General features: G+C 37.2%; 1 protein-coding gene across 7 annotated transcripts in view; it reads left to right on the top strand.

The window, feature by feature from the left end:
* The window catches only part of RASAL2 (RAS protein activator like 2), a 349893-nt gene that overhangs the window by 313602 nt on the left and 21441 nt on the right, over positions 1-14850 (top strand). For all 7 annotated transcript variants that reach the window (XM_088016941.1, XM_088016940.1, XM_028092076.2 and 4 more), the window contains exons 6-12: positions 415-568; positions 2460-2558; positions 3325-3879; positions 6280-6424; positions 11860-12004; positions 12681-12917; positions 14647-14848. In XM_088016941.1, the coding sequence (XP_087873067.1) occupies positions 415-568; positions 2460-2558; positions 3325-3879; positions 6280-6424; positions 11860-12004; positions 12681-12917; positions 14647-14848 (1537 nt within the window). The remainder of the gene's footprint in view (positions 1-414; positions 569-2459; positions 2559-3324; positions 3880-6279; positions 6425-11859; positions 12005-12680; positions 12918-14646; positions 14849-14850) is intronic.

Raw genomic sequence — 14850 nt, 5'->3', positions numbered from 1 at the left:
AAAAAAAGGAAAGAAATAAAACATGTCTTTTGATAATACCTTTGCATGAAAAAAGAATATATAAGCTACCTTGAATAGTATGTATTTCTCCATCTTCAAGATAGGAAAGAGGATAAAAACAATGTCTGTAGTAGAGCTTTTTGAACTCCCTTGAGACTGGTAAAGTTATAATATGTTTTTTTGTTGTACTGGAAAAAAAAGTGTGTATATGTGTGTACACACACAAATATATACGTGGTTTATATGTGCCATGTGACGATGGTTACTATTATTATGGATTAACTATTAATTTGCTTCTTCTTTACTTTTCCCTTAGGAATTTATACATTTGTTGTTAGCTTCCAGTGCATTAGTCCTTCATTTTCTTGTAGGCCAAGTAGTTACACTGTCTAAAATATCTTTTTCTACTTTTAGGGCTCGTGGTCTGCCTAAACTAAAAGAGTCACGTTCCCATGAGTCCTTGCTGAGCCCTTGCAGTGCAGTGGAATGTCTGGATCTTGGCAGAGGAGAGCCTGTATCAGTGAAACCTCTCCATAGTAGTGTCCTTGGACAAGACTTCTGCTTTGAGGTAAAAAGTATAGAAAGAAGGAAGAGAGGTTAAACACCAAACAGATTTTCTATCCAGTAATTTTATGATTTCATTATTATGGTATTGATGATTTGATCGTCTTAAGTGACTTTCAGTTGCTGAAAATTGCCTACTTATAGGAAAATGTTGGAAATCTATTAATCTAATTATAAATTGGTCATTAAAGTTATTGATGATGGCTTCTCATTCCTTTTGGCCTAGTCTGCTTTCAAAATAAATGGGTTCTTATTATATTCTCGGCAGAGGTCACAAGCCTAACAATAACTTAACTGAGTTGGTATTTTAATTTTTTCATTTTTTTCTTTTTTGAAATTTTTTATTCTTTTATTTATTTTTTTATTATGTTCAATAATTTTTTAGTTTTGTTAAAGATATCACCCACTGTGTTATCTTTCTCCTGAAAACCTAAGCCCCCAATTGTAATGATTCTTTGAGAAGATTAACCCAAAACCATAATTTTTCTAACTACAACCTGGGCAGTTCAAGATCTGAGACTGTGTCTTACTTATTTTTGTAATCCCCTGCATGCAGCCCGGTCCCTGGCACATTGCAAGTACCTAATTTCTTGAATGAATAAATTGCCCTTCACCAATAAATTATGACCATCACTTTTTATAAGGTAATTTCTCCCTCCCAAACTAAATGTACACAATTGACCATTTGTAATTTAAAGTGTAAAACTATACATATATATACACACACACATACATATACATACATATATATTATATTACACACATATATGTATGTATGTATGATTGTTAGGGTTAAGATTGGATTAATTAACATGAACTTACTAAGTGACTAATACGAATTCTGTGATAGATGGTGTAGGAGTTGAAAGGTGTTTGACTCCTGTTCTTATGGATCTACCTGTCCAACAGAAATATAATGCTAGCCAAATATGTAAATCTAAAATCTAAAATTTTATTAAACCCAAATATCATCATTTTAACAGGTCACTAATATAAAATTATCAATGAGATTTTTTTACATTTTTTTTTAAGCTAAGTCTTCAAAAGCTGATGTGTGTTTTACGTTTACAACATGTCTTGTTTTGGACTAGCTGCATTTCAGGTGTTCAATAGCCACATGTGGCTAGTAGCTACCATACTGAACAGTACACATAATCTGATCTGATTCACTAGGTTATAACCGTAGATTGAGTTAATATGTGAGCACACTCGAAGTATTTGAACAGGTCAGTTATTGGTGTTCTTTTTTACAAAAGTCACGTGGATTTTCCCTATTTGTGGAGCTCAGTTCAACAGGCCATATACCAGGCCCAGTGTTAGGTGCTATGTATATAAAGAGCGTAGTTCATTTTTAAAGGACAACGATAATAGTGGTCAATAACTGGAAATGAACAAGCTGGTTGCCTAGTGGAGGAGAAATGGGTTCCAAAACATTAATTCAATACTGCTAATTCTCCTCACTTTCATGGAGTACCCTTTCTGTAATATAGCAAAGGCAGTCCCAAGAAATTTGACAAGCTATTTTAGAGGCTCTCTTGCATTTTCAGTTATTATTTTGTTAATTCACTCAGGATTGAGTGTATTTGTTTTCAAGCCTGGAAGGTTTTTAATTTTTGATCTTTCCGAACCAAAGGCAAGTTTTAGTTTCCTGACCTGAATTCTCAATGGTTTTTGTTCTCCTACCTGGAAGTGAGTGTGGATGCTCCCTACATGAGAAAACAAAAAGTAGATGTAGATGTAGAATAGAGATATCACAGAACTACCAAATATCATTTCCATTTTGTGTGTTATGACTTGGGTTCATAGCATATTCCTAACTCGTAAATGACAGCATTATGAAAATAGAGCCCCCAAACCCTGTTTCCTTTTCCTTGTCTCTAATCTTTATGTTGAAGGTTACATACTTAAGTGGAAGTAAATGCTTCAGCTGTAACTCTGCTTCAGAGAGAGATAAGTGGATGGAAAACCTTCGTAGGACAGTTCAACCAAATAAGGTAAAGTGGCTTTGAGTGTCTAAAAAACACATGACTCTATAAGCAGGAAGTTGATAGAAAATAAATGCGGCAATCACACCTTAATTTTTATTTACATGTTATGCCATTTTACACTCAAAATAATCTTTTTTTTTTTTTTTTAAAGATTTTATTTATTTGTTTGACAGAGAGAGACAGCAACAGAGGGAACACAAGCAGGGGGAGTGGGAGAGGGAGAAGCAGGCTTCCCGCTGAGCAGGGAGCCCAATGTGGGGCTCCATCCCAGGACTCCGGGATCATGACCTGAGCCGAAGGCAGACGCTTAACGACTGAACCACCCAGGCGCCCCTTACACTCAAAATAATCTTATTGCAGATATTACTGTGATTTTACCAGTGTGGGTAAGAAGACTCAGAAGTTAACATGATGTGCCCAGGTCAGAAACTGGTGCATGACAGAAGTGGGACTAGAACATTAGTTTCTCAACTACTTATTTCTTCTTTTATTTGCATAAACTGGGCCAGTTGCCACTAGCCTGGCTATATTAGAACTTACATTACAGGATGATATTTTTTTTTAACCCAAGTAAATTGAGTGTATGAGGCTAAAATTCTGATATCTTCTTATTTAGAGCTTGCTATTATCCTGAACAAAGGGAAAGCAATCCCTTTCATTATTTAATGATTACCCTTAATAAAGTGCCTGGTCAGTATCACCTACTTTAAAAGGAAAATGTTGTTTTTCTGGGACTTCAGCTTTCCAACTCTACTTTGTTGCCTTTTTATAGGACAATTGCAGACGAGCTGAAAATGTTCTTCGTTTATGGATCATTGAAGCCAAGGACCTTGCCCCTAAAAAGAAATATTTCTGTGAACTGTGCCTTGATGATACCCTCTTTGCTCGTACAACCAGCAAGACCAAAGCAGATAATATTTTCTGGGGTGAACATTTTGAATTCTACAGCCTTCCACCTCTTCATAGCATCACAGTTCACATTTATAAAGATGTGGAAAAAAAGAAGAAAAAAGACAAGAATAATTATGTAGGGCTAGTCAACATTCCCACTGCCAGTGTGACTGGTCGCCAATTTGTAGAAAAGTGGTATCCAGTGAGTACCCCTACACCCAACAAAGGAAAGACAGGAGGACCTTCTATTCGGATTAAATCACGTTTCCAAACTATCACCATTCTGCCTATGGAGCAATACAAAGAATTTGCAGAATTTGTCACCAGCAACTATACCATGCTGTGTTCTGTCCTTGAACCAGTAATTAGTGTGAGAAATAAAGAGGAGTTGGCCTGTGCCTTAGTGCACATTCTTCAGAGTACTGGCAGAGCCAAGGTAAGTGGAAAAGGAGGGCTGCATTAGCCAAAATCTCTTCCCTACCTTTTATGAAGAAGCATATATACTGTTTCATGTAGAGATCCAGATTGGAGAAGTATGCTTTGCTATTGGTTAAAAAAATATATATATATATATATTAGGAAGGAGGTCTATTAGTAGTAGTAGTAGATCCAGAGATTGGGGATTATAAAACAAGGAAGTAACATGGAGAAACGAGCAGATATTTATTCAAAGTCCATTTGCATGAAACGTAGACACCAGGGCAAGCTCTTTATTGTCTGACAGAAGAAATGGTACCATTGGTGTGCTAATCCCATAGTGTATTCAAGATTAGTTCCAGAGTGTGCTGAATGATGGTTATACTCCTTGCTATATTTTAAGTTAAGATTAACTGATGACTCTATTCCCTAGTCACAGAAGGATAGGTATTCCAGAAGCATGGTAGGCATCGACAAGAGTCTTCATGGAATTAAAATACCAAGGAATATTGATTATTAGCTGTTTCATGATAATCTTAACCTCATTTCGTCCTGGATAGAAGTAAAAATTCAGGAGGATGGAAAAAGAGAAATATGCTAATTATGTGAAGAAAACCAACCGATAGTCTTTGATCAGCCTAAACTATGATAATTACCATCTCTGTGAGGCATATTCTCTGGGCTGAGTCTTCATTATATTGTATGCAAATGGATCCTGGTAAAATTATATTTTAGATCTAGAGTTCACAGTTAGAATAATTTATTTAGAACCAAACAATAAAAGTAAGTGCTTTTAAGATTTCATGATACAAATTAAAATAATATATCAGTATATTCAATCTACAGTCCCTTATCTAAATGCCTTCCTACTGATTATCATTTTTGTAGTTGAAAGTTTTGATTATAATTTTGAGTTTTCTAGTGTTATAAATGCGTATGAGTTTGGGATGAGGTGCCATTGAAATTTGAATTTCATCTTTGAAAGTGTATGGATATGTTCATTCTGCTCTTCCATTGCTTACGGTTCAAGATATATATATATAGATATATATATATCATATATATGATATTTTTTAAACAACTTTATTGAGGTACAGTTTATATACAAAATACACCCATTTTAAGTGGAAAGTGCAATGAATTTTGACATATTATGCACCCGTGGAAACCACAACAGTCAAGATACAGAATGTTACCATCACCCCCATAAGTTTCCTTCTGTTCCTTAGCACATGAATTGTAATAGTGATTCCTACATTTGTAACTCTTACTTTGTTGAGCTGCCACAGAGTAAATCCCCTTAATGTTCAAAATGCTTAATTTTCAAGTAAAAGTAAATCAGCATATTTCCTTTGTATTTGGTTTTGGAGACTTTGATATATCCAATGAATATATAATATTCCAAATATGATGTTACTGCGTTTAAACGAAAGAATAATAAACATTGATTTTACATCAAGTTAATCTCTAGGACTGTTGAGAAATGAACCAACTATTCCTTAAGGGCTTTATTTCTCCTTATGCCTTTTTTCTGGATGGATGGATAGAGATACATAGATGGATAGATAGACAGACAGACAGACAGATAATCAGCCTAGAAAATGAGTTCAAGTTGAGTTCAAGTGTTAAGTTTAAGAAATTCCATGTTGACACCATGGACCAATTTATAACTATTATATATTGAACATCTAATATGTACCAGAAACTGTTAAACGCTGAAGATCTGGAAATGACTAAAAATAGACACCGTCTTTGGCCTCATGGGGTTTACAGTCTTCTGGGGGAAAACAGATAATAATCAAGTACTTATAGAAATAAATGTGTGATTACAGTGAGAAATGCGGGGGGGGGGGGGATATATGGCACTATGAGAGTGGGGAATAGGAGACCTGACTGATGCTGGTTCAGAGAAGGCTTCACGGAGGAAATGAGATACAAATGAGGATCGAAAGGATTTGAGGAATTAACTCCATGACAGTGAGGGCCGGAGCAAGGGTAGGAGTGAAGCAGAACAGCATTTGCAGAAGCTTTGTAGTAAATAGACAGCATCATGTGTTAGAAAGGGCTTGGTGTTATTCGAGGGCCTAAAGAGAAGCCCCTTGTGGCTGGAATGGAATGCAGAGAGAATGGTATACCAGGAGGCTGGGAAGGTGGACAGAAACCAGAAAACATAGGGATTCATGGGCCGCATGCAGAAGTATGGTCTTTATCAAAAGTGCAATGGAAAACCTTTGGAGGAATTTTAAACTTCGGGCTGGGGTGATTAAGCTTTTATCCTGACTGACTTTTTTCTTTCAAATGAATCAGGCAGTTTTAGTTTTAAAGCAGCATTCCCAGGATGTCTGATATTTCCTCAGTTTCTTGCAACGTGTATTATATATTCATTTGCTTTGTGCCTCATTGAACGTTTTTCTACCAGGATTTTCTCACTGACTTGGTGATGTCTGAGGTGGATCGCTGTGGAGAGCATGATGTCTTGATCTTCAGAGAGAACACCATTGCCACCAAATCCATTGAGGAATACCTTAAGTTGGTGGGACAACAGTATCTTCATGATGCATTGGGTATGGAGAAGAAACACATTGTTTTTTTTTTTGCCTTTCGATTTTGTTATTTCACCCTCATAGGACAAACAAATTGAGCTCAAATTCAGCATGTTACTTAGTTCTAGCTGACTAGAGTGTTGAAGTTTGACTTTCAGTTGTAAGTCTCTCTAGTACTCACAAGTGGTACTGCTTTATTACACGTTGATTTATTCCAATAGGTACAGAAAGAGAAAGCTCATCAGCATATGCAGCTACCCCCGGGACCCTCAAGTTCTTAACACTAAGATACACAATATGAGTGGATGTCACTACTAGATCTGAGGGTGCCTGTTTCCCCCAAAGTGTTGATTATTTACATTATGATATAAATATATTACCTAAATCTTGAAAGTGTTAACATTTGTTATCATGCATCAAAAGTTAAAAAAACTCTTGCCAGTTCCCACAACTCCCAATTTCTGCCTTCAAGATCTCTAGAATTTTTAATAATTACATTTTGCCCAATCAGTAGTTCTTTTTTTTTTTTTTAAGATTTTATTTATTTATTTGACAGAGAGAGACACAGCGAGAGGGGGACCACAAGTAGGGGGAGTGGGAGAGGGAGAAGCAGGCTTCCCGCTGAGCGGGGAGCCTGATGCAGGGCTCGATCCCGGGACCCTGGGATCATGACCTGAGCTGAAGGTAGATGCTTAAGTGACTGAGCCACCCAGGCGCCCCTACCAATCAGTAGTTCTTGCTGACTAGGCCACTCACCTGGAATTTCAGATCTGGTCATGAAATTCAGGCATTAAAACCACTAGAGTAAGGCACTGTGCTGGGTGACATACATCATGATAAAGCAGACACGAGTTTCTTGAAAAACATAGTCATTTCTTTTACCTTCATATCCTTGGTACTTCTCACAGAATGTAGAGCAGCACCATTGTATGGAAACATAATGTGAGTGATTTAAATTTCCTAGTCGTCACAGAATGAAAAGGGTAAAGAGAAATAGGTAAAATTATAACATCATAGTTAACCCAGTATATCCAAATATTATTTAGCAGGTTATCAATATAAAAATTATTAGTGAGGCATACTTTTTTTCATACTAACTGTTTAAAATTTGGTATTTTGCATTTGTGACACATTCCAATTTGCGCTAGCCACATTTCAAGTGCTCAGCAGTCACATGTGACAGTCAAGAGTAGACAGTAAGTTATGTTGAATGAATGGAGAGACTTTTGCCCTCGAGGAGTTTATAAGATAGGGAGATAAGAAAGATAAGGATGTCCCTATAACCAAAAGGGGAGAGAGATACTGTGCTTTTCCAAAGAATGAAAGAAGTTAATTCTAGCTAATGGAATTATGAAATTTCCCATGTAAGATACATAAATAGTGTGTGTGTAGCTTGAAGAGTAGAAAGGTTATATAAAAACAGATATTGGACAAGGGAAATAGTAGGAATTGGCAGAGGGGAAAGAACCACACAGACAAAAAGGCATAAAGGTATGAGAGAACCAGGCATGTATGAAATAAAATTAATTGGCTGAAAAATGAAATGGATAAGTCAACAACAACAGAAACGATTTGGAAAACAACTAGAACCAATTTGTTGAGAGCCTTGAGGGCTGGGCTAAGGAGTTTAGATTTTACAGTAATCACTGGTGAGCCACTGTAAGTTTTGAGCAGGGTATTTTCAAGAGAATTAGTTTAACAAAATGATTAAAATGTGTTGGTGAAGAAAGCAACTGAAAAGAGATACCAGTTAAGAAGCCATTGTAAGAAGGAAGCCAAGAAATCAGGAGCCACTGAATGATGTGATCACCAAGAATAAGAGGAAAGGGGGATCTGAGAAATATTAAAGAAGTTGAGCTGATGGGACATGGCAACTTGTCAATTTGTGAGAATGGGCTGGGGTAGGGGTTGGAGACCAGATACTACAATGAATGTTGGGCCTTGAGTTACTAAAAGGATGATGAGATTCTCGACAGAAATAAAGAACACAGGGGCGCCTGGGTGGCTCAGTTGGTTAAGCGACTGCCTTCGGCTCAGGTCATGATCCTGGAGTCCCAGGATCAAGTCCCACATCAGGCTCCCTGCTCAGCAGGGAGTCTGCTTCTCCCTCTGACCCTATTTCCTCTTGTGCTCTCTATCTCTCATTCTCTCTCTCTCAAATAAATAAATAAAATCTTTAAAAAAAAAAAGAAATAAAGAACACAGAAGCAGTAGGCTTGAGAGATGGAAAGTGCTATTTCCACTTCATGGGTATTCAATTTGAAGTTCTAGTAGGAAATCCCAGGGGTTTTAGGTGAGAAATCCCAAGACATCTGTCTAGGTATCTCTTGGAAATTTAGGACTAAGTTACCCATGTGGAGGGATAAATGAAGCTACAGACCTTACAGTGCACCTAGGTTTATGATGTAGATGGAAAGAAGAAGAGGAATCAGGGAAGTGATCGCAAAGAGAAAGGACATGTGCACAGATGCAGACAAAGCAAGAAAACCAAGAAAATACTGACTCTTAGACACCAAAAGAGAAGAAAGCATCAATAGAGTCAGAGATTTAAAAAAAAAAAAAAATGGCTATCACATTTGGCAACTTAAAGATCACTAGTGGGGCGCCTGGGTGGCTCAGATGGTTAAGCATCTGCCTTCGGCTCAGGTCATGATCCCAGGGTCCTGGGATCAAGTCCCGCATCAGGCTCCCTGCTCAGTGCAGAGCCTGCTTCTCCCTCTCCCTCTGTCATTCCCTTTGCTTGTGTTCTCTGGCTCTGTCTACCTCCCTGTCAAATAAGTAAAATCTTTAAAACAAATAAATAAAGATCACTAGTGGTGGCTGGGCTGCTATCAGGAGGATAGGAACCGGGTTGTACGGGGTAAAATATGAATGACTGTTCAAGAAATAGGCCCACTGTGTTTACATGAAGTGGACTCAGTGTAGTAGCGATTAATTCCTACTCTGCAGAATTAAATTTCTTCTCTTCCTGCTTCCTAGCTTCATAGTCTTTTCTCTAAGTCATGTGCGTTAGTTTAAGATCTAATGGGAATTTGTAAGAATAGTGAAAATGGATTTTCAATGATATTGGGAAAGGCACAGAGAGGTTCATAGTCTCACCAAAAGGGCTTATTACAGTCATATCCTAAAGTATATCTCATGGCTTGCTTTAATGATTTGTATTGCCTTATAAAAGGCAATGATGAAGCATCTCAAACCATAGTCTCCATTCTGTGGACCTAGGGGTAGATATGTGTTGACTACCTACTTCTTAAAAATCAAAATCTATAATTCTGCCATTCAGTGTACTAATAAACAGGATTTCCAAATAAATAATTTCCAAAGTGAAAAGTAGATGCAAGTGCTTTGATAGAACAGAGGATAATTAAATAGCTCATGGGCTAAATGAGACATGAAAATTCAGTGAGCATGGGAAGAAACTCAGATAACCCCACACAGATCTCTATTATCATATTCATAACCCAAGAGCAAGGACCAGGGTAGTGAAAATGGCTACAAGAGCATAAACAAAAGTAATTGGTAAGATGCTTCAGGATGGAGATTTTACTGTCTTCTTCCCGCTTAACTTCCCACATTTCTAGTTAGCCTTAAGATCCTAGATGCTCAATGGCTGTTTTTTCTCCTATATTTTACTTTTGTGACAAAAACTCTCTTTTGAAAACAACTTACAGAGTGTGTCCTGGAGCCAGTGTAAATTCAGACTTATTTTATATGGTTTGAGATAGTAATGTGATTTTTCAAATAGTAACCCTGAAGAACTGCACAATTTTCAGTTACCTGAGAAAAATTCAATTGTTTTCATATGAAACTGTAATTATTGTGGCAGGAGCCTCTAATACTACAATTGAGAAAGGTTTTATAATAATTATTATATAAAGAGGCTTCACAGTGAAGTCTCAGTAAACCAAAAAATTAATAAGGACAGCTGAGCACTCCGAATAATTGAAGTTTAATTATATTTCATACACTTTGGGCAAAAAAATAAATGCTGTTTCCAAGCTGCCTGAAGAATTCTCAGAGAAAATTTAGTTAAAAGTTGCCAGTTTGGGCACCTGGGTGGCTCAGTCGGTTACGCATCTGCCTTCCGCTCAGGTCATGATACCCAGGGTCCTGGGATCGAGCCCCACATCGGGCTCCCTGCTCTGTGGGAAGCCTGCTTCTCCCTCTCCCACTCCCCCTGCTTGTGTTCCCTCTCTCGCTGTGTCTCTCTCTGTCAAATAAATAAATAAAAATATTAAAACAAAAAAAAGAAAGAAAGAAAGTACAGGTCCTCTCTGCTAGATCCTAGATCTGTCTGGCTCAAACACCTTTACTTTTTCTATGCACTAATTTCCTATTCTCCAAGCACTTTTCTTCCAAATAATCATTTCCTGGCCTCTATTATAGCTATTTTGTAAAATCTTTCGCTTATCTCACTACTAACCCTTTAATAGAAAATGCCCCGCATGTTGCCGCTGGTACTTAATTATGCAGAAATTTTTGTTCGCTTCGTGAAATTTATTAGAACTAGGCTAAACCTCGAGAGATATAAGCAGATTTGAAAGGATCGTAGAGACCTATAAAAACCCAAGAATACATACTATCATCTCTGATAAATATTGAGCATCTGCAGTGCTTTGGGAGCTGTTTGATAGGCTAGAAATTCAACCATGAATCGAAGCAGGCCTCTGACCTCCAAGGGTATTCATCCCAGAGAGGTGAACATGGGACAAACATGTAAACAAATAATCACCAAACAGTGTGAGACATGGAACACTAGAACATACACAAGGTATAATGTATAGTGGAGGATAAACAGGGAAGGTAAGGATTTGTTCTTTTAGGGAATATGGACATATCTCTGTAGAGGATGGAATATATGAACAGTGCTTCTAAACTAAATTTATTTGGACGAACATTATATAAAGAAATGTTCTGCTCCAGTTTTGTGCTATGTTGAATGACTGTCCCCTTCACAGGAGATTAAGTCTAGAGACCCTTACTTGAATATGTTCAAGTTATGTTTGGCACCACCTTTAGCACTAAAAACCTTAGGTTGGCTATTCAATCAAGCTTGGGTTCTTTTGTCTTCTAAAAGAGTAACATTATTCACCCTGGTAGAAGGGCCTTATAACAAATAATGAGTTCCTGCTAATAAAATATATTTGTGATTTTAGATAATAGATTTAAAGTTGTATCATTGATTAAACTAGTATCATTATTATTTTTATAAATACCATTATGGTGATGTTAGTGATTGCAGTTTTTCCATTTCCAGGATGAGGAAAATAAACATGATATATGGGAGGTGGTAACCCTTGGGTTCTAAAGCAGTAACAATCCTTTGTGCCCTCCACGTCAGGTCTCAGAAAGAAATTCCCATTCTACGTTAAGGACAGAAATCCGAAATCCTTTTATTCTGTTTGGGAGGACACTATTCATAGTTGTACTGTCTGTCATCTTCTCTCTTCAAATAGGGGAGTTCATCAAAGCTTTGTATGAGTCAGATGAGAACTGCGAAGTGGACCCCAGCAAGTGTTCCTCTAGTGAACTGATAGACCATCAGAGCAACCTGAAGATGTGCTGTGAGCTGGCTTTCTGCAAGATCATCAACTCCTACTGGTGAGCAGGTGTCAGGGCTTCCGCCCCTGCGTATGGAATTGACATTTTTCCATGCACAAGTCATCACAATGTTAACGGTTCCATTTCCCAACCAAAGGAAGGGCTGAGGGGGAGGATGGAAGGTTTCCCTGATAGAGTCCCCTCGAAAATCCAAATCTCCAGTGTAAGCAGCAGTACCTGTGAACTGACTATCTACATAAATATAATATTTCCCCAGAATCTTAGCACCACATCCTCTAATACCAAAAGTATTTTAATGGCTTTCTAAAATACTTACTAGTGTTAAACGGTTGTGTTAATGATTTTTGCATTGCTCCAACCCCAGCGATTAGAGAGATTTTTGGAAGAGTTTTGATGAACACTCTTTAGAGAGATTATGGTAAGCTCTATTAAACCAGATGGTTTAGTCAGGAGCCTCATGCCATTTTCCCACTTTGCAAAACTAAATTTACACTAATCCCTGAGTTCTGTAGCTTTGGGTTTCCAGTCTCCATCTGGACTTTTGTCAATTTTCCACCAACTCTAAGCCATGAATCAGGCAGAATTCTCTCTACTAGGCTGTCCTCTTAGCCTGTCTCTAGAGCAGAGGCGTGTTGGGCCAGAGTGGGATCACTTGTGTTTTCTTGGGTTTGTGGTCCTTTTATATTTAGAGGTTTGATCTTTTTTCCTTCCCCAGTGTTTTCCCTCGTGAGTTGAAAGAAGTGTTTGCATCATGGAAGCAGCAGTGCCTGAACCGCGGCAAGCAGGACATCAGTGAGCGGCTTATCAGTGCCTCATTGTTCCTCCGTTTCCTGTGCCCCGCCATCATGTCTCCCAGTCTCTTCAACCTTATGCAGGAGTATCCTGATGACCGCACATCTCGCACCCTGACTCTGATTGCCAAGGTCATTCAGAACCTGGCTAACTTTGCCAAGTAGGTGTCACTATCTTAGGCACTTTTTAAAAACACGTGATACCTAAAATTTGGTTGGGGGTGGGGAAGCCTCATCACTCATATTACAGGATTTTCATTGCGGTGGTATTAAAAATAAGGAAAAAAGAAGGAAACCGCTTAAATATTCACTTTATAGGAGTGGTTAAATAACCCATGGTACATGCATTCAGTAGAATATTTGCAGCCAACACAGTGTTCATAAAAAATATCCAGTAATATGGAATATGATGAAGATATAATTATACTCAATGAAAAGTGCTATTAAAAACTTAAGCAAAAAGAAAAAGGATACTAGAAAATATGTTAATACAAAAACCTAAGTATAAAAACCATCTGACAAACTCAGTGTTTACATTATCTAAGACAATTGACTTGGCCCCTTCAGAAAAAGTCAATGTCATGAAAAATTGAAAAGATGGAGAGGGACCGTTCTAGATTTTAAAAAACTGCAATGCTTGAATCTTAATTGGATCTGAATTGGAAAAAAAAAAATCTATAAAAGTCATTTGGGGACAATTAAATGTGGACTGTATATAGATGATTTATGGGTAATGTTTTTAAAAAGTTTTAGTGTGATAATGGCATTGGTTTATGTAAGAGATATTCCTTATTCTGGAGAAATGGGTGCTAATGTATTTAGAGTTTATGTCTGCAACTTAGTTTAAAATGGTTCAGCCAAAAAAAAGTGTGTGCAGAGAGAGAAAGTGAAAGCAAACTTGGCAAAATGTTAACAGTTGGTTAATGTAGATGAATGCATATGGTTGTTTGTTATATAGTCTTTGAACTTTTCAATAGATTTAAAACTTTTTGAAAGGGAGTTAGGAAACCATTGGGGAGGAAATGCACTTGAATTGTAAACAGCAGTTATGTTTGAGTGGCAGAGTGTTTCCACTCACACCTTTTTCTTGCCACTTTTCATTGTTTCTAAAAAGACAAGATTGTCTATTAGCAGTGTGTTGAAGGAAAAAATTAGAACTTCGGTGAGACATTGTTTTCTAGTATAAATAGTGGCTTTTTAGAAGTGCACTATTTTAACTTTGTGTATCCTATTTAAGAGCCAGCACAGAAGTAGACATATTTACCCATATTTGAGTTAATTCTGGTAAAAATTATTTCTAGTTTATTTTGGAAGAAGTTTTCTGGGCTTAAGCAAGGCCCTGAAGATACCTAGAATTTAGAGACAAAGAAGAGAAGTTCTTCTATAACGAAACTAGCATGAGCAAAGGCTTAGAGAAGCAGCATATATTTGGGGGACTCTGAAGAAGCTAGCAATATTGAAGGTTTATACTGATGAGCATTTGGTAGGCAAATGAAGGTTATTTACAGAGAGCTTTAAATACCGGGAAAAAAGAGGTTTAGCTTTAGCCGACAGAGAATAGAAAGCTATGCAAAGTTTTTGAGTTTTACATCAGTATTAAGAAAGTATGTTTTAGCATTTATCACTTACAGATTATAAATTAGTCACTTACCTCCCCAACTTAAAAACAAAAAACTGGGCACATGATGAGATGAGCACTGGGTGTTACATGCAAGTGATGAATCATTGAACACTACATCTAAAACTAATGATGTACTCTATGTTGGCTAATGGAATTTAAATTTAAAAAATTAAATTAAAAAATAAAAAAGTTAAAGCTCAGTGTAAAGTCAACTCAAACATCTCTTTTCCTGACTATGTCCTTTCCCATTTTCTCTCCCTCTACTTCAGATTTGGTAACAAAGAAGAATACATGGCATTCATGAATGATTTTTTAGAGCATGAATGGGGTGGAATGAAGCGCTTTCTTTTGGAGATCTCTAATCCAGACACCATCTCAAACACCCCAGGCTTTGATGGTTACATTGATCTGGGCCGAGAGCTTTCAGTTTTGCATTCCTTACTGTGGGAAGTAGTTTCCCAACTTGATAAGGT

Source organism: Eumetopias jubatus, unplaced genomic scaffold, assembly GCF_037043125.1.
Source record: "Eumetopias jubatus isolate StellerSeaLion01/CBP00866 unplaced genomic scaffold, mEumJub1_p1.0 scaffold_12, whole genome shotgun sequence".
NCBI classification, from domain to species: Eukaryota; Metazoa; Chordata; class Mammalia; order Carnivora; family Otariidae; genus Eumetopias; species Eumetopias jubatus.
This window is presented reverse-complemented; position numbering and strand designations above follow the sequence as displayed.